Genomic DNA, 19709 nt, shown 5'->3' with positions numbered 1-19709 from the left:
CATGGCGTGATATTAAACACGTGGAAGAAACCCTTTTTGGATTCTTGGATTAAAAGAATTTAATAGGATAAGATAACCTTTATTAGCCCCACACGAGGGAAATTTGTTATGTTGAAGCAGAAAGTGGACAGTGCAACGTAATGTAATGTACACAATATTTCAAATCCTTTATCATGGTCCACAACTATAACCAACAGTATTTTTGATGCACTGTTATCAATAATGTCACGCGACCTCACCCATTTATATCAAAGTGCACATTTTGAAACGGACAAAATAGAAACCGGCAGCGTCACCCTTTGCAAAGATAAGAAGTAAAATATAGACGCCTTTTTAAGAATGAGCTTAGGAGGTTTTAATTTCAGATAATACAACATGGATAATTCTAACTACAACTTACTGGCTGAGTTAAAAAGAAATGACACCACCCTTATTAATATTTCTATTATTATTATTACTATTATTATTATTACTATCATGAACATTTTCAGTATAAGTGCACAATCCCTTGTAAAAATCTGCTCTTGGAAGGCTTGAGTAGAAAAACAAAATGCAATTGAAAATGATCACACAAAGAGAATTTTATTTAACTGGAAATTTATTTGTCACATGCATCAGCTTCGAAGCGCTAAACGGAAACACTGCTGTAAATTATTTGGTTATGAATATGAACTATAATTCCACAAGTTCAGTGGTACTGTTTGCCCAGGGCAGAGACGACCACAGCGAGGAATGTCTGCCAGGTCATCTGGACATCAGGGGCGAAGACTTGAGGTCCAAACTTGGAGGCCACACAAAAAGCACCTAAAATGAAAGGGAAACAATAATAATGGCATGCTTCATCATTATCACTGGTGGAAAAAGTCTCAGATCACATACCCTGAAGTTGTCAGGATCAACACGGAGCTACTCAGAGTGCATAACGCTCAGTTTTGGCGTAGGTCTGCTTAATGTTGTCCATGTTCTTCACAGCATTTTCCAGACCAACCATCACAGTGCCACTTTGGGGTTTCTCATAATGGCAGCATTGGTGGACAAGTTGCCAAAGACTTGGAAGTATCTCTGAGTCCAAGGATACACAATCAGAAGCCTGAAATAAAGAGTTTTACTTTCTTTTATTTCGGTTGAATTAAGTTGTTTTGTGGCAGATTAATAAAAACAAAACGAAAACAAACCAAAAACAAATTCTGTTATCATGCGGTAAATAACAAGGCGTGTAAAAACAAGAATAATTAATTTGATGATACCAATAGGCGTCGTTAAATTATCATCTAACGTAACTCACCTGCTCAGGGCCTGGGTGCCAATTTCAGCCACATAAATCTTTCCCCACAGGTATGTGATCGCGCTGAGCTCAGCACCTGTCCACTCGACCATATTGTTAGAAATAAGATTTTCTCCAGCTTCGCTGAAATTAGTCTTCGTTCACAAAACATAGGTCCCTTTTGGAGGACTTTATTAATTGGCCGCTACCACCCCTCTTAGTCCGGAAGCATCTGATTGGATCAGAACCAAGGACAAAGGCTGTTAATAAGTCAGATATAATTTTTGCCAGAAGACTGGGAAAAGAACAGAAAAAAGACAAGAACATGAAACATTAAAAACACCATCAACTCGACATCAATTGTTCGACGCCATTCAGTGTCGAATATTCATTTACCAATAAACCTAATTGTAAATGAATATGATAAAATGTAAGGCAGAATTTAACTGATTTTGAAGGTGTGATTTTTGCATAAGGAGAAAAGCTCAAAAACCCCAAAACATTTTCTTCATTTGTTATTTTTCTCTCAGCACCTGCACATATGAGCATCTAATATGTTGAAGTGTGTTTTTAACTCTAACTTTTTAATTTATATAGATTTTTTTCCCGTTCATTAGCAATTTTGCCACTATTCCTTTAGACTGCATGCCCCTGTTAGGTTAAGGCTGTGTGCAGGCAGGAATAGGACCCAAGGTGCAGACTCCAGAGACAGACGTGAACTCAAAAAAGGCTTTAATTTAATACTCAAAACATAACATAACTGAAAAACTCAAAACAAACTTAAACTAGAGAAATGACAGAACACACAGCTAGGAAACCGGTAGCTCGCGACACAGACACTAAGAAACACAGGGCTTAAATACACAGAGGGAGCAATCAGGAAATGAGTAACAGAAGGGAAACACAGCTGGGGCAAATCAGAACTGACGAGACCAAAGAAGCGTAAACTGAACACACTGAGAAAAGACGGAGACCTTCAAAGTAAAACAGGAAACACATAACACAGACTGAACAAAGACACAGACTCACATGCAGGCACTACAAAGGGAACAGAGACGTGGGAACAGGGCAGACACAAACACTGACTGAACACGGGGATATAGGAACTTAAGATACACATAGACGCGAACTAGACAAGGGGATGCAGGTGATAGGGGAGACAGAGCAACTAAAGAAGACAGAGACCTAAGCCATAAGACAGAACTCAAAGAAACCAAAAACTAGACAGTATAAATAATATCATAAACTCAAAAACCCTGGGTCGACGACCCAGGCATCCTAACAGCCCCTTCATACTGACATCAGTTCTTTAATGCATTCATCGCTATTTTACTAACTAATTTGACGTTAGGTGTTATTTTGTACTTATCTTACCTTATAAATACAGACTTATAAGGTAAGATAACACGGCGACTAAAAATACTTGAGAACAGGGTGTGGTTACTTTTATCTCTAGAAATGGCTTGTTAAACTCGAACAGGAAGGTGTGGATTAGATTTGATACTGGGTGTCGTGCAATTTAGTTCCATATAAAGAAAGATAGTAACAAACAACTTTCAGAATTTAGTTAACTTTTCTTTCTGCTGCGTAAACCTTTAAAGGCAGACACGAGTCTCTGGAAAGGACAAAACCGTGGTCCTTCTGGGATAAAGCGACTCCGAAAGCCCCTGAGATTGGAGCAGAGGCTCTGGGCCGGTTGGTTTTCATTATTTTCTGTTTTGACGATGTGCACACATCATGCACCACATTCTACGTAATAACTTCGCTCTATCATAACTTATCACGTTTACGTTTTACAGGATGCTCACTGCATATCCGCAAACCAAGACCTACTGTTCTCACTGGGCCAGATTCTGCACAGGTGAAGATGCACGGCGCCAACATCATGGCGTCGGGAATATTGACGACCTTGTTGGAGATCTGACCAATCTAAGCAAGCTATGCTTTCAAGCTCAGAGTGGACCCTGCCAACTTCACGGTAAGCTTAAGGAGGGAATGATCCATGCATTGCTCATAAGTCCATACAATTTCTCAATGAGCAAAATACTAAAAGTAATATAAAGCTATAATGTTGTTGCACAGTACACACTGCAATAGTTACAGCCTTTTGCACACGCTCTACAGTAAAATAACAAATGACAAAGTTTTACAGTTTAGAGTAAAATGTCGATCAGAGCCATTTCTTATATTTTATAAACTGTGTAATATATTGTTTTATTTAATTAGTTCAGTATGTTACTGTTATTGTCTTGGAGCAACTATAACTCACACAATTCCCTTAGGGATTATTAAAGTATTCTGACTCTGAGTCTGAAATTTTATGTATTTCTCGTTATTTATGAATTAATACGTTTTCTCCATATTTATTTATTTATACAGATTCTTGCTCACAACATCATCTTGTGCATGGCCATGTTCTCCCAGGAAGACTTCACCCCTGAAGTCCACGTCTCATTTGACATGTTTCTACAGAACTTGTCTTTGGCGCTGTCCGACAGATACCGCTAAACTCCAGATTCAGGCGCACCAATCGCTGCATGGAGCGTGTCATCCGCCACACTACCAACATCCATTTTATAATAGAAGAACACAGTTACTATATGAAATTAATACATGTTTACATTTCTTTTACTTTAGTCACGGTATATACTTGTATTATTATTATTTTTAATTCTCAATAAAACAAAACTGTTTAACTTGCTCCGACAGCAGACGCCTCGGACACGCCCCTTTACTCTTTAACTTGTGAAGGGTTCCCTGGTGTGTCGTCACTCATCCAACACATTAAATTAGAAATTCTGACTTCCTGTGCGCACGAGTGATTTAGGGATGATTAAAAACAGCAAGTAAAAAACATACTTCTACTTTCATAATAGGCCAAACTAAAGTAATAATTATATACGACATCAGAGTCACACTATCAATGAGGAGCTGTTATCAACGCGGGTAGACCATCTGATTGCTCTAGTTGGCCTTTTTCTTCTTTCGGCTGCCCTCTTTAGATGTCCCATCATGTGCCTTCATCCACGAACCTCCTCTGTGGTCCTCGTCTTTTCCTTCTGAATGGCAGCTTTCCTTAGATAAAGGAGCTGTCATGGCAAGGCAGATACTGCGGTGCACCCTAAAATAATCTCGTCGCCCCTAGTCACTGTCATAGTTTTGCACATGACAATATTGTTATTTAAAAAAAGCTAGCATTAACACTTTGATTCTAGCTACACAGAATTAACACAGAATATGAATTTCAAAATTGAATATATTTCACAGTGTCACCCCAACCCCTTCTTTGAAAAACGGTTCAGCCCATAGCAGCCCCTCTAAACTGTTTTATTTCTTGTTGTCAGTAGCTGTCGCCTATGATTGGTGCCAGAGCACATCTTGAATGAAGAGGAATTTCAGATTTCAACACAGATAGAAACACAGATGAAAATTCAATTATAACCATAATGAGGATGGCTGAGAGTCAGCATTGTTTCAAATTTTCTGAGGGGAAACAGGTAGAGGTCATAAAATACACATGAGCACTAAAGACTCGCTCAACGTTGAAGTGAATATATGTGAACTAGTGTGTATTATAAATTAGTCTGTAGTTCTGTAGCCTTAATTATTTCATCAGTCTGTGTATAGCACACACTTTGATTCCCAAAAATCAAGTAGTCGTGCGAATTCCTGCCCCATCATTGGGATTCGTCTTTGGACAATGCACAGTGCGGGTGGGGTGCTACCAGTGGCGGGTTTTGATATGGGCGACATGGGAGGTTGCCCAGGGCAGCATTGTGGTGGGGGTGGCATCATGGCATCGGCAAAAAAGTTGCTCGTACCCATGCTGCCCCGACGTCATGCCAGCGCATTTTGGGGATTGCATGGGCACCGAAAATAAACCAACAAACTACGGCTGTCAACGTTAATGCCGTCTTCAGGATTAACGTGATTAAAATTTCTAAATTAATCCATCAGAATGACTCCAAATCCCTGAAATGATACAGACTTATAATTTGTTTTCCAAAATCTATCACACACATATACCCAAAAAGTGAGCGTGAGGGGCCTCGGTGCGCCTGCTGCTGATGCTGCTGTGCTGAAGTCTCACGGGGAGGGCCGGGCTGCTTCCATAATATTGTCAATCCAAGCCCATTATGTATTAATTTTTATTCCTGGTTTGTGTGAAATCCAAGAAAAAAAAACATATACAAGGTGTAGCTCTATTAGTTTATGTTGTGGGGTTGGGTATTTATATTAGAGCGCAAAAATTACTGATGGAAGGTGGAAAAGAAAAGGTCAAAGCCATCAGGTCCTCAGTTTAGAAAAAAAGAGAAAAGGAGACACATCCGGTCAGATGTGTCTTTGGATAATGGCAGGTATTGTGTATCCTGAAACAAGATAACATTCATTAGTGGGGATTGGGAAAACTTGCGAAAACTGTTTACCTTTGTTAGCACTTGGCTATGATAGTAAACAGTAGACAGACAGTAGACACTGACACTGTGGCAGCCATAGTGACAGATCTGTGTCAGTTTTATTTTTTATTATTTTTATGCATTCATATATTTTTAAAAATAAGTTGAAGCACAAAACGCCAACCGAGTGTAACAGGTGTTTCGCATGAACTCAAAATCTTCAGCAGGGGCGGGGTGAGACGCCAACCGAGGTCACACCCTATGTAAGCTGTCATGGTATTTCTGCGTGGTTAAAATAATTCATTCCCCCCCCCCCCCCCCCCCCCATCGAAACTCCATCCATTCATCCACCCAAGATAATAATAATAATAATAATAATAATAATAATAATAATAGGAAGAAGAAAAAGAAAGCAATTCGGAATAATGACGATAAAACAGGAATAGCTGGTTCTGGGGGACTGCCTGGTCATTGTAGTTGCTGCTCGTTTAGGTCAATACTTCACTGCTGAGGTCCGTGCAGCTTCCAGGAGAGTCTTTGTAGCTCAAGCCTCCCTGAGAAGGCAGTACTACTAGCTCCAGAGGACCGTCACATGCTCTATTTTTAAGTTGTGTATATAAGCTTTCAGTAAATCAATCGCTACTCTTCTTTAATTAGCCCATAAAGAGAAAAAAACCCATTCCTGGTAAAAGCTACAATAATAATCCAACTGTTTAAAAATGATCACCACAAACGACCATGAGAGTTTAATTGCATTGGATCTTTTATTACATGTGAGACTGTCAGTGAGTACTCGAGCACATAATGCAGTTTATCTGTATTTCTCAGACAGGGCGAGAGCAACAGCAGCCAGGAACTTGTCCACAGCCACATGGACCTCAGGGGTGAAGTCCTCGGGGAACATGGTGGACAGGACCACGAGGAGGTTGTGAGACAGAACCTGTGGAAAGATGATGATCACACTGAAATGAATGGACTTTTCATTTATTTATTTGTAACCAGAGAACATCATTTCAGATCAACCAGTAATCTATCTAAGATCAAATGAAAGCTGAGTTAGAGTGAGTTTAATTTGTAGTCCAATCAGTGTTCACAATAGAACAGAAAAATTAATTTGGCAAACGCTGTCATAGTAAATGGACCGATGTATATATATTGCTTTTCTAGTCTACTGGAGCATTCAAAGCACTTCGTACAACTTGCCTAATTGACCCATTCATATAAGTACTTCTTTTTCTATGACTAGGCTTTTTTCTCTCTAACATTCACACAAATTCACACTTCAGTGATTACACTGAACCACAAACTTTTTATTAAGTAGATGACCTCAAATAATGTCACCCCACAAACATGACAGTAATAATGATCAGTACCTTGAAGTTAGCAGGGTCCACTCTCAGAGTGAAGGCGTGCAGCCCACTGAGGCTCAGAAGAGCTCCGGTCAGATCGTCAATTTTGCTGACAGCATCAGTAACTGCAGCCATCACGGTTGCTCCGTGCTTCTTCACCGGGGCAGAGCCGGGGCGCAGGTCCTTCCAGTGGGAGAAGTAAGTCTTGGTCTGAGGGTACACTGTCAGCATCCTGGATAAAAATGTAAGAGAACAAGCCAGCGGGTAAGAGACAGAAATGCAGGAGCAGGTTTTTGTAGGCATTGTGGGGCCATATTTACCTGGAGACAGCATCACAGCCAATTTGTTCCTCCTTACCAGCCACTTTAGCCCAGAAGGCTTTGACTGTGTTCTTGTCCTTTGCAGAAAGACTGGTCATCTTGCCTGTTGTTGCTGTTGGAGTTGTGTTCAGCTCAAACTGTGGAGGTCTTATATATGAAACAGGAAATGCACACACCCGACCCACCTCACAGATAAGGTACTGGAATTTAGGCATGTTCAAAATGATATGTAACAGTTCCCGTGAGACAAACACCAAACAAAAGACTCTATAAGGCAAGACAACTTAACAAGATAATCAGAATTCATTTCTTCTTTTTGGCTTCACTTAAGAAACATCTTCATTAAATGAATGTGCATATTTTAAAACTTAAATTTTCAGTGAGAGCCAGTTAAATCAAATCACTAACCTTCCAATTTTTGAATTTATATCAGTCTAATATTACCATTTAATTCACGACAAGTCACCTGTTAGTTTGTATTTCTTTATCTATTTATGTATTTAATAATAATAATTTGAGAAAAAGCAAAATGGGTACATGATTATAACTTTAAAAAGGCTGTTGGCTTCAAATTTGGGTCTGGACAGATAGTTGGATTTATAGCAGGGCTTTATAGATACATTTACTGTACATACACATGCATCTAAATGTTTATGGCTATATTTAGACTAATAAGTCAACGGCTAATTTATGTTTCCAAACAGATAATCAAAAACCAAATCCAAATCCTAATGTGGAAAGCAGCTATCACGGATATAATTGAACACAGAGAGTCCAGGGATGTTCTAATGTGTAGGTTAAAATTTAAATACTGTTGTTTAGGCTATCATTTACCAACACTACAACCAAAATCTATGTCAATGACATTCACTTCAAAAAACCGTGTCAGTTTAAGGCTTATCTAATCTTCAGCAGGTGAATCCTCTCACAGGGCAGTTTAAATTTTTACAGCAGCTGTTTGTTCTCCACAGGAGCTCAAATGTAGCTCAGAGTGGACAGTTGCTACTGATATATTGAGGTAAAGTTAAACATCAGGTGTAGAAATTTGAGGATGAAAAACAGGTTTTAAAATATGGCAGAAATACTGAAAATATTTAAGAGAATGACAGAAAAGGTTTTGTGGATAACCAGAAAAAAACAAAAGCTGAGACAAAGTTATTAAATTTTTTTTCTACTTACAGCCAGTCAATAAAGGCCTGTAGGATGTGTGGGTGTACCATTCTTTTCTTGTCATTTTCCTCTTTAAGAAAACTCTTTATCAAGTTTATTTATTAAACGCATGTACAAATGGCAAATGCAGGACCTTAATGCTATGGTTTGGTCATATGTTAAAATTAAAATCTGTGGAATCTGGTCCATTTAAAAAACAAACAAACAAAAAAACATGTATTATTTACAAGCACAAGAAGTTTTTTGTCACTGAAATTTAGAATTCATTATTTTCCAAAGGATATACTCATTGTACTTCATCCAGTTCTTTATTTCTATCCAGGTCTGCAAAATATTTTTGATTACCTTACTTCCAATTTTCTTAACTGTTAGGGGTCACTCAGGGCTGGAGCCTATCCCAAGATAGAAGAATAAGTAGTCTGTAAGATATTCCATAATGAAAGTTTCCAACAGATTTTTGGTTAATTTTGACAGTTAATCAAAGCTGAACTCAGAATCGTTAAACTGACCAGTTTAGCCAACTCCCACTCTCCAACTCCACCCAATTTCATATCTTTGGGTGGAGTGAAAAGAACTCTTTAAAAGGTGACTTTGTGGCTCTGCTGACTAACAGCACAAGAGCAACAATCAACAAAGCAAAATGGTTGTGTGGACAGACTTTGAGCGCACCACAATCCAGGACATCTTCTCCAAGATCAACTATGCAGTCGTTGGGCAAGCAGCTTTTTCCAGGTGAAACATAGTTTTTTTTTATATTGACGTAAATTTATTTTTAGAAGTTTGGGCTATTCAAGTAGAATCTTTATGTGCAATGAAAAAAGCTGGCATATTTTGTGCATTACACAATGTAGATTTCTCTTTTAAAACTAAGAGCAAATCAATTATTTACACATTCCCTCAGGTGTTTGACTGTCTATCCCTGGACTCAGAGGTATTTTGGTCAATTTGGAAACCTCTACAATGCTGCTGCTATTGCATCAAATCCAAAAGTTGCTGCTCATGGAAAAGTCATCATGGAAGCTCTGGAAAAAGCAGTGAAGGACATGGACAACATCAAGGCCACATATGCAGAGCTGAGCGCGCTGCACTCTGAGAAACTGCAGGTGGACCCTGACAATTTCATGGTAGGCAATGCTGAACTGACGGCACTGATTCCCAGTATTGCATGTTTGTGTGTGTCAATGAAGATTGCTAAAGCATGTTGTGCTGTGTTGCAGCTCCTGGGCGACTGCTTGACCATTGTGGTTGCTTCCCAGTTGGGTAAAAACTTCACTGCTGAGGTTCATGCAGCTTTCCAGAAGTTCCTGGCAGTGGTGGTGTCCTCCCTCAGAAGACAGTACTACTAAAGAGCTGCAGATGCCCGTCACATGCTCTGTTATTAATTGTGCCTCAATACGTTTTTAAAAAAATAAAATATTAAACAACTTCAGAAAGTTCCCAGTGCCTTTCTTTTTTTCACTTGCTTTATTATCTTTAAGTTTTAATACAATGTCCTTTGCAAAAACCTTGTATGGACTGCTTAAGGATTAAAGCCATTTTTAAATGCTTGGATGAAAAGACTCTGCAGCCAATTGCTGCCTGAAATCCAGAACCCATGTAAATCACCAAATGTTGTTTCCTCTATTGAGTTGTTTTGATAGACCTTGACTGTAGCCTCCAGTTGCTGCTTATTTGTGGAAAGGCATGCTCTGCTGGACAGAGATCAGGTGATTGACTTGGAGACTGTGAACATCCAATTTCTTTGCCTTGAGAAACTCTTGGAATATTTTTGTAGTATGTTTTTTTGCACTGCAAAAAACAGTCTGATAATTTTTTACAGCATTTCACAAATTCTGAGCCAAGAGTATGGTCCTGTAAATTTCATAATTCACCCAGATACTTCTATCAGCAATCACATCATCAATAAACACTGACTACCCACTTCCATTGGCAGCCATTCATTCCCATGCCATAACACTGCCTCGCCCGTTCTCCACATGCTTCACATCATGAGCTGCTTCTCTCCTTCTCCCAAATTAATTCCCAAATGTTATATTTTTTCTTACAGATCTGTGCAGGATCTTTCACATGTTTTCTGGCAAAGTCTAGTCTCATCTCCCTGGCTGTCACTGTATTCTGTGGTTTGTTGTAAACTCTATTTCCATTCATGCACACATCTCTTAATTGAAGACTCTGACAGTGATACACCAGCCTCTTCAAGTAGGTTTTTGGCTTAGTTACATGTCGTGACAATTGGTTTTCATTGAAATAATTCAGTGATTATGCACTTGTCCTTTTTTGTTCTGGTGTTTCTGAGTTGGTCAGTGCATTCATTCTTTAAAAAAAAAAAAAAAGCTGAGAGAAAGCCTGCACTTTCTTGTTTTCAATCCAGTGTGTTGGTGTACAAAGGCAAAACTGCACATTTTTTAAATTTTTATGTTTGTCCCAACTAATATGGAAGTGACATTACATGCTTGAGTCATTGTATCATGGACCAAGCAGCCAAGAACACATAGGCACAAATGTAATCTTCAAAAAAATGGATTTTATTGTACCCCCGAAAGGACCAAATGATTACAAAAATTCAAAATGACAAAACAAAACTTTTTTTAAGAACCAGGTGGGCCCGTAAAAGAGGTTAACTTAACAAAATTCACTTCACAAAACATAACTCAACAAACTGACCTGCCCAAATGGGAAACAGCTCTAGTTATATAGCAAATGAATAAACTGTTATATACACCAAAGGTGACTAAACTAAAGAGTTAACAGCTAACCATCATTCAAGAAGAACCCCATCCCCCCCTACATGATCACAATAAATGGTCCAGTCCATTTTATTGGCTTCTGCATTTAAACCAGCTCCACCCTCAGCCTCCTCTTCCACCCAAACCAGGACTGGAGCAGAGGCCAGGTAGCTCAAAAAGAACAGAAATATAATTAATATAACACATACTCATGTAAAACAACAAACAATGCAAAACAGAGTCTGTGCCACCGTTTGGACTATAGCTTAGTGCTGTCATGCATTACAGGTAAATTCAAAGTATTAAATTGGTTAACTTATGATCACAGAAGCTTTAGAGCACAATGTAAACGTAAGACAAAAAGATCAAATGAATATTACCCAAGTATTTCAATTGTGTGGTTGCATGCAGCCATCACACATTGCTTAAGAAACCCTATCCCCTTAGATACCAAGTCTTAGGACAGAGGACCATTGCTGTTCCTCTCCACTTACTAGAGATTTTTTTTTAAAAATAATTGTTTGTAAAATTTTTTGTTCAACAAATACAATTTTTTTCTGACTTTGGAAATGTGATGATGTATAATTAATAACTAATAATTTCCTACTAATAACTATAGACTAGTCATGTTTAGGAGAAAAAGTTCACTGCAGAGTTTGACTGTAAAATAAAATTAAAACAGACAGAAAAAAATTATAAATACTCAACAATTTAAGTGGTTGTTTACATGACCCAAATGAATTCATTCAGGATGACTTGTCTTCACCTGCCATTGACCTAAACTTGTAATGCTTTTAATCTATTGTCTAAACAAAAAAAACATTTACTGGATCACAAAAATAACCACAACAGTTTGATTGGATTTGTTTCCTTTTTTATTCAAATTCAGTTTGACAGTAAGAATTCAATCTCATGCTGCTGTCAGTCATCTGTTCCTGTGTACACTTTAACGATATTTCTCAGACAATGCACGAGCCACGGCAGCCAGGAACTTGTCCATCGCCACGTGGACCTCAGGAGTGAAATCGTTGGGAAACACGGTGGCCAGGACCACGAGGAGGTTGTGAGCAAGAACCTGTGAAAAGATGAAGATCACATTTTTAAAAAAAAATGCCATGCTGTTAGAAAATGCATGCCAGGGTTATTTATTTCTGTTTATTTGAATACTGCGATTCAGTATTCAGTACTGCTACAAGAAGTTAAACATTAAATGTACATTAAGCTTAGAAACAAAGAAACTGCAACTAAACCTTCATTTAAAAAAAACACAACGAAATCAGGACCACTTTCAGAATTTATTGTATGTCAGTACCTTGAAGTTAGCAGGGTCCACTCTCAGAGTGAAGGCGTGCAGCTCACTGAGGCTGAGAAGACCACCGGTGAGATCATCAATTTTGCTGACAGCATCAGTAACTGCAGTCATCACGGTTGCTCCGTGCTTCCTCACCGGGGCAGAGCCGGGGCGCAGGTCCTTCCAGTGGGAGAAGTAAGTCTTGGTCTGAGGGTACACTGTCAGCATCCTGGATAAAAATGTAAGGTGAGTTAACAGTACATATATTTTTTTAAAAAGGAGCAGGTTAAAGTAGTCAATTTGGGTTCGTAGATTATAAGTCATAATCCATATTTACCTGGAGACAGCATCACAGCCGATTTGTTCCTCCTTTCCAGCCACATTAGCCCAGAAGGCTTTGACTGTGTCCTTGTCCTTAGCAGAAAGACTAGTCATCTTGTCTGTTGGATTTCTGTTTGAAGTTGTCTTGACCAACAGAAACGCTTTAGGCTTTTATATGTAGAACAGTAAACGGACACACCCGGCACACCTCAGAGATAGCAACCTGGACAGGCCCCCAGTGACATGTAACGCCTTTGGTGAGATAAACGGTAAACCAATTGTCATGCTAGCTAAACTACTAAAGAAAAAGAGTAAATCATTAAAGATGTTTGAATGGTGTTCACTTAATTAAAGTGCACACAATGAAAAAATAAATAAATAAATCAAACCAAAGACTTGAAAAGAGAAATGTATTTCTGAAGAATAGAACCACAAAGTAACATACTTTTATAAATACCTCAAATTTTAATATCTGTTAGTCTATAGCCTACATTAACAAATTAAATTGTGTTTTTGATTTCAACTGATTTAATAACTGTTTATCTTGAGAAATGATACATTTTGATAGACAATTCAGTTTTTAAGGTGAGGCATACATTTATTTAATTATTTATTTTTTAACCTATTTCACAAACAGGTTAAAAAATATAATAAAAAAAACAATCAATTTAATGGAGCGAGAAAATACCTTTTTGGCCAGTATGACTGCTTTTAATTTCACTTTTGTAATGATCTCTTGTTGGATATGATTTGCATGTTAGTGCTCACGTCTGAATGCAATATCAGTTGTTTTGGGGTCAAACCGTCTCAAATCAAGGCTTCTGCTCTACAATTTTTCATACATTGAAATCTGCAGCAATGTTTGAACATGAATCTTTCAAAGACTATCAAAGATAGAATCCTGAAATGTTCACTGGTCTTTCTTAAAGTCACAATTAATACAGATCCTGAAATTGAGACAGATACATCACAAAATGTGTGAGCTAGTTCCAAAATGAAAGAAAAACAACAACAACAACAACAACAAAAAACTCCAGTACTCATGCAAGTCCCATATTTGAGCACACATTAATTAAAAACTTCAAAAATTAGGAAAATGCCATTTTCAATATAACTTGTACCACAAGAACAACAATATCAGTAGGTTGTCCTGTCCAAATACAACAAAATATAGATAGATAAATATAATAGAGTTTTCAGATGATACTGTAATTATACCTCAGAAAGTAATTTTGTTACATGTGTGCATATTTTTAGTTTTTAAGACTTGGGTCAGTCCAAACTCAAATCATCACATTTTTATAACATTTTCTGTTCAACCTTCTCCAGTTTGCATTAAAATGTTATAGTTCAGAGTTTGGACATATATTACAATTGCTGTGAAATTTTAGCTTTATATATTAAAAACTTCACCATCTAGTTTCCAGTTCCGCTTTCCCCTGTTTATATAAAAACCTTTTGGTCCAAAGTTTCAATATACAGTATATACTGATTGCTGGTAATTTTAGATTCATATATCAAGTAAGTTTTTATATAGTTTTTTTTCCCCCAAAGGACACTTTCATGACATTTTTCTTGCTAAAGCCTGTTTTCACTGTCCTTTCTTATCAAAATGAATCAGAATTGATCATTTGGGACAGATATTTGTCAGAGCATTGGCTAATAAAATATGAAAAAAATGTCCTGTAAAGTTCTGTGTTCGAGCACACACTAATAAAAAACTAAACAATAACCCTAAAATAAACACAGAATACTTCTTAACACTAGATTCTTATTCACAAAAATGAAGAACATCCCATTTTCATATAACTTTCATGCTGGACTAAATAAATATCACAAGCTCAAAATTCTGGAATTTCCAGATAATGCTCAATTTATAACTGAGAAAACAATTTTGTTAAATATGTGCATGTAATATTTTATATTTTGAAGAAATTTTCTAGTTACATATCATGCTGAAACTTAGTGCCATCAATAATTTGGGTTAAAATATACAAGGAAACAACAAACATATATAACTTAAAGTATTTTATATATAAAGCTAAGATTGTACAGCAATCATGATATGTCCAAACCTTGAAGCATATAATATTTTTCTATTCAAATTTGAGGTGGTTTAACAGTAAAGGTTCTGTAAATGTGAAGATTAGTGATGGAACGACCCTCAATGAAATCTATCAACAATGACATTTTAGAACATATTTAACAATTTTTTTTACTAAGTTATGATTAGAGTACAACATGTATTACATTAACTTCAAATCTTTCAGAAATCATCACTACCGTATTTCCCGGACTACAAAGCGCACCTGTATATTAGCCGCACAAGCTAAAATCAGGGGAAAATCCTGTTTTGTACATACATTAGCCGCACCTGACCAAAAGCCGCAGGTGTTTCAATGTTGACTTATCATATGTAAGAGAATATGCACAAAGGGAATTGTCAGGAAAGAGATGGCTGTTTGGAGACATCACTTTTATTAATATTTTGAAAAACAAGTTATGGGTACATATTTGCACATGTAGTACATAACAGTAGCCTACAGCACACCAGAAAAATAGATTCGGACTACCTTTTAGGCTCAGGTGCAGTGACACAGCTTTAACAAGAAGAAAAGTCAGTCATTCACCACCATCTTTCTCTTCTTCCTGCGCACTAAAACCACCAAAGTCCTCTTCTCCAGTGTCGGATACAAACAGGCTCAGGATGGCTTCGTCATCCACTCTTCTTCTCTCCTTCGTTGTCACTTTCAAAACCAAAGAAATCCTCATTGTCAGTGTCAGAGTCGAACACCCTCAGAAGGGCCGTGGCGGTGTCCTCCTCTCCATCATGCAGCAGTCCAGCCCTTCAAAATCCGTTGGTGATCGTGGATGTTTTCACACTTTTCCACGCTGTCAGAATCCACCGGTGGAGTTGGGCATAACTTGCTTTTTGGGCATAACTTGCAAGTTTATCGCCGCTCATCATCCACGCCTCCCGCTGAATGCGTAGCGCTACTTTGAAGTTTGTTTTTCGCGCTACTTCGTACGGCACTACGTTGCCTGGCGGACGGACATGTGACTAACATACCACTCTTGAACCCCGATCCTTCCGCCAGGCAACGTAGTGCCGTACAACAGCGGAACACACAAAACAAATCGTCTTACGATATGACAAAAATCACGGACAATCCATAGAAAAGCCGCACCTGACTAAAAGCCGCAGGGTTCAGAGCTTGTGCAAAAAGTAGCGGCTTATAGCCCGACATTTACGGTAGTTATTTTTAAGCAATTTGAAGTTTTCAATTAATATGTACTCAAATATCAGACTTTGCAGGAGTGCTGGACATTTCTTTTTTTGTTGTGTTTATATTTCAACTAACTCAGACTTTTTTTTGTTTCTGTCTCAAAAATCTGGCAGATCCTGATTCTATTTTATTTCATTTTCAGGCTTTTATGTGTAAATGTTTGAACATTAATTGGAGATATTCATGTTCAAACATGTAGATTTCAATGTGCAAAAAAAGATTTGAAAGTAGGTCAAAGGACAGTTTTTGGCCAAATTGGAGACGGTTGAGCAGGAAATGTTCTAAAAGTTGGCTGATTTGAGATGGAATGACCCATTTGTTTCTTTACTTGTTATCTATTATTTATTATATTATAACTTCTACTGTCCTTGTGGCCAGGTTTCTCTTAAAAGGGTTCTCCTTTTGTTTTTTTTAGGTGAGACTTTTACCTGATTAAATAAAGGATAACAGGCGAGTAAGTAACTGTAATTTGATATCTCAATCAAGAAATAATATTGTGCTTTACTTTTTTTTGTAAAGCTGTACATTTTAAAATTTATGGATAATGAAAATAATTATATTTTGGCATTAACATTTTAATTTAAGTGTTTGTACATATTGGTGATTTGACCATTATAGAAACATAAAAAATGCTTTAAGAAATTAGGTCAGTTGTGGCACAAACCTCATATTGGCTGGTGATCTAATAAATTTGAACACTGCACTAAAAACTTTTGTCATTTAAACTCAAAGACGTAATTTAAATATAAACATTTACAGTGGATTGTACGGCTAAGGGATTCTGATTTAAAATTTGAATACTGCAGTTAACTAACATTTGTACAGGCACTTACAATTACGTTAACTAAGGTTTGAGGATGACGTTTGTTTCTGTGTTATCTAAACTTCCAACAGGTGGATCCACCCTGAGAGCAATAAATGTTTCCTGGAAATCTGTGTGTTTATCTAACGTTTTTTGGGAGCACAGAAGAGCTCACACATGGCTTACAGTTGAGATTTCCCCTTTAGATAGAGGTGATCCTGCATTTCAGTGAAGTGTGAAAAGGAAAACATACAATTATGAAAGTTAATGAGGCTCAGACTAATAAGTGTGTTGTGAGTTCATAAGGCCTATGAACATAACTATAACAAAAAAAGTGTTGGTCTTATGTGTAGTTAAATAAACAACAATACATTCTGTAGTGAACTTCGTTTCCTTTATGAGTGTATCTTATTGTTCTTGTCTTACTAGATCTAAACACCATGAAGACCTCCCATTAAGCTTTAGTATTTTTGGTGTCTTTAAAATACTGACAAAATCTCTAATTTCAAAATTTAAGCTCACACATTACACTGACAGCTTCTGTATTTACGTATTTGTGTTAATTATTTAAAAATACAAAAATGTTTGTTATACTTAACATGTAAAATTAATATTGAAGGAGAAAAACTGATTTACTTTTCTAACTGAGATTATATATTTCTTTATGTCACTTCTTTCACATGCTCTGGCACCAAAAGCCCGGTGCCTACGCACTTCAGTAAAGATATTTAGATCTGGAAACTGTTTGCTGTTGAATTTGGGCACTTCATACCAAGAAAAATGATTGACTGATACACAATTTTAATTTTGAACAAGAAATTAGAATTTTACAGACACTTTAAATACCAGAGTTTCTCCAAAAGTTCTCTTTTCCATTGCACTGACTTACAATCTGGAGTTGGCTGCTCACTGCTCCTAAGCATTTATATCTATATTAGGTACCATGTGTTGGAGAATTATTATCTAAATATATAAATATATTGTTCATACATTAAAGACTTACACAGCTACAGCAAATTTATGTATTCTGTATGACTAAAGCTTATCTTACCAGTCACAGTAATTTTGGTAATTCTAACAGTGAAAATTTTCAACCATCAAAACCAATTAAAAGGAGAAACAAAGATAATTGTTAATTAGATCCTTGATCAATTATCCAAATATGGATTGAATTTGTCCATAATAAAAGTTTCAAACTAATTTTTGATTCATTTTGATGGTTTATTAAAGCTGAACTCAGAATCGTTAAACTGAACCAGTTTAGTCAACTCCCACTCTCCAACTCCACCCAATTTCATATCTTTGGGTGGAGTGAAACAGACCTTTAAAAGCTGCACTTGGTGACCTGCTGACCAACAGGACAAGTGAAAAACTCAACAAGACAAAATGGTTGTGTGGACAGACTTTGAGCGCACCACGATCAAGGACATCTTCTCCAAGATTGACTATGCGGTCGTTGGACAAGCAGCTTTTTCCAGGTGAAACATTGTTTGTGTTTATATTAACATAAAGAAATTGGGGTTAATTGAATAGCATCTTTATGTGCAATGAAAAAAGCTGGCATATTTTTTGCATTACACAATGTAATTTTTTCTTTTAGAACTAAGAGCAAATCGGTTATTTATATATTCCCTCAGGTGTTTGATTGTCTATCCCTGGACTCAGAGGTATTTCGGTGGATTTGGAAACCTCTACAATGCTGCTGCCATCACATCAAATCCAAGGGTTGCGTCTCATGGAAAAGTCATCATGGAAGCTCTGGAAAAAGCAGTGAAGGACATGGACAACATCAAGGCCACATATGCAGAGCTGAGCGCGCTGCACTCTGAGAAACTGCAGGTGGACCCTGACAATTTCATGGTATGTATTGAATTAATGGTACTGATTTTCATTGTTATGTGTGTGCGAGTTGAAGATTGCTAAAGCATGTTTTGTTGTGTTACAGCTCCTGGGTGACTGCTTGACCATTGTGGTTGCTTCTCAATTGCGTAAAAACTTCACTGCTGAGGTCCATGCAGCTTTCCAGAAGTTCCTGGCAGTGGTGGTGTCCTCCCTCAGAAGACAGTACTACTAGAGAGCTGCAGAGGCCCGTCACATGCTCTGTTTTAAACCCTTGTCTCAATGAGCTTTAAACAAAATAAAATATTAAGCAACTTCAGAAATTTCCCTGTTTTCTTTTTCACTTTGTTTATGATTAAAATAAACTGTCTGTAATGATAAGTTAAACTTAAAAACCCCCAACAGTTTACTAATTTTAGTGTTAAATCACCAAAATGTAAAAGTTTATATCTACCTTATTAGCAAAATAAATTTCAATATCAAAAGCGAAATGATACATATAAAAGTCATGCAACAACCACCTAGATATTATATGGTGCATCAAGTAAAATGGAAGCACACTCAATGTTATGATCCCGCTCAAAAATTATAATGTAAAATGAATCCATTGAACTCACAGCTTGTAAAAACAAATGTGACGACTAAACACAGCAAAGTATGTGGTGCAGGCTGATATAACAATAAGAGCATTAAAAACCATGCAACCAAATGCATGCACATAATGTTCAGGACAAGAACCCAGTTTTTGTGGATTTGCTTCCATACATAACCACAGTGGGTTGTAAATCAATCAGTCAACATGTGATTGAAGTGCTTGCTTTCAGCTCTAAATCAAGAGGTTTTACAAAAATGTTTCATGAACTGTTTTAGAATTAAAGTAATTTTTATACAAAGTCCCCAGTTTGAGAACTTGAAAAATTATAGGACAATTGACTAATAAGCA

At 37.1% G+C, this 19709-nt stretch overlaps 4 protein-coding genes and 2 pseudogenes across 5 annotated transcripts; 3 read left to right on the top strand and 3 right to left on the bottom strand.

The window, feature by feature from the left end:
* Positions 1-688: 688 nt before the first annotated feature.
* LOC146671905 (hemoglobin subunit beta-A-like) lies at positions 689-1399 on the bottom strand (annotated as a pseudogene).
* Positions 1400-1909: 510 nt separating this feature from the next.
* On the top strand, positions 1910-3936 carry LOC146671904 (hemoglobin subunit alpha-A-like; annotated as a pseudogene). Its single transcript, XR_014911631.1, has 4 exons — positions 1910-1917; positions 2866-2959; positions 3064-3242; positions 3644-3936. The product of XR_014911631.1 is annotated as a hemoglobin subunit alpha-A-like (transcript).
* Positions 3937-6406: 2470 nt separating this feature from the next.
* On the bottom strand, positions 6407-7477 carry LOC146671903 (hemoglobin embryonic subunit alpha-like). The gene is made up of 3 exons (XM_085404318.1): positions 7331-7477; positions 7035-7242; positions 6407-6601 (listed from the first exon to the last, which is right to left on the bottom strand). The coding sequence occupies exons 1-3, from the start codon at positions 7426-7428 to the stop codon at positions 6473-6475; spliced, it is 435 nt and encodes a 144-aa protein (XP_085260444.1). The 5' UTR covers positions 7429-7477; the 3' UTR covers positions 6407-6472.
* A 1601-nt stretch (positions 7478-9078) lies between these two features.
* LOC146671902 (hemoglobin subunit beta-like) lies at positions 9079-9933 on the top strand. The gene is made up of 3 exons (XM_085404317.1): positions 9079-9232; positions 9402-9624; positions 9718-9933. Exons 1-3 carry the CDS (start codon positions 9141-9143, stop codon positions 9844-9846), a joined length of 444 nt encoding a protein of 147 aa, XP_085260443.1. The 5' UTR covers positions 9079-9140; the 3' UTR covers positions 9847-9933.
* Positions 9934-12078: 2145 nt separating this feature from the next.
* LOC146671901 (hemoglobin embryonic subunit alpha-like) lies at positions 12079-13004 on the bottom strand. Its single transcript, XM_085404316.1, has 3 exons — positions 12855-13004; positions 12539-12746; positions 12079-12301 (listed from the first exon to the last, which is right to left on the bottom strand). Exons 1-3 carry the CDS (start codon positions 12950-12952, stop codon positions 12173-12175), a joined length of 435 nt encoding a protein of 144 aa, XP_085260442.1. The 5' UTR covers positions 12953-13004; the 3' UTR covers positions 12079-12172.
* A 5246-nt stretch (positions 13005-18250) lies between these two features.
* On the top strand, positions 18251-19089 carry LOC146671900 (hemoglobin subunit beta-like). Its single transcript, XM_085404315.1, has 3 exons — positions 18251-18405; positions 18565-18787; positions 18873-19089. The coding sequence occupies exons 1-3, from the start codon at positions 18314-18316 to the stop codon at positions 18999-19001; spliced, it is 444 nt and encodes a 147-aa protein (XP_085260441.1). The 5' UTR covers positions 18251-18313; the 3' UTR covers positions 19002-19089.
* The last annotated feature ends 620 nt before the right edge of the window (positions 19090-19709 follow it).

This window comes from Rhamphochromis longiceps, linkage group LG4 (assembly GCF_057381845.1).
Source record: "Rhamphochromis longiceps isolate RC_006_pf linkage group LG4, R_longiceps_female_GT1.1, whole genome shotgun sequence".
NCBI lineage: Eukaryota > Metazoa > Chordata > Actinopteri > Cichliformes > Cichlidae > Rhamphochromis > Rhamphochromis longiceps.
This window is presented reverse-complemented; position numbering and strand designations above follow the sequence as displayed.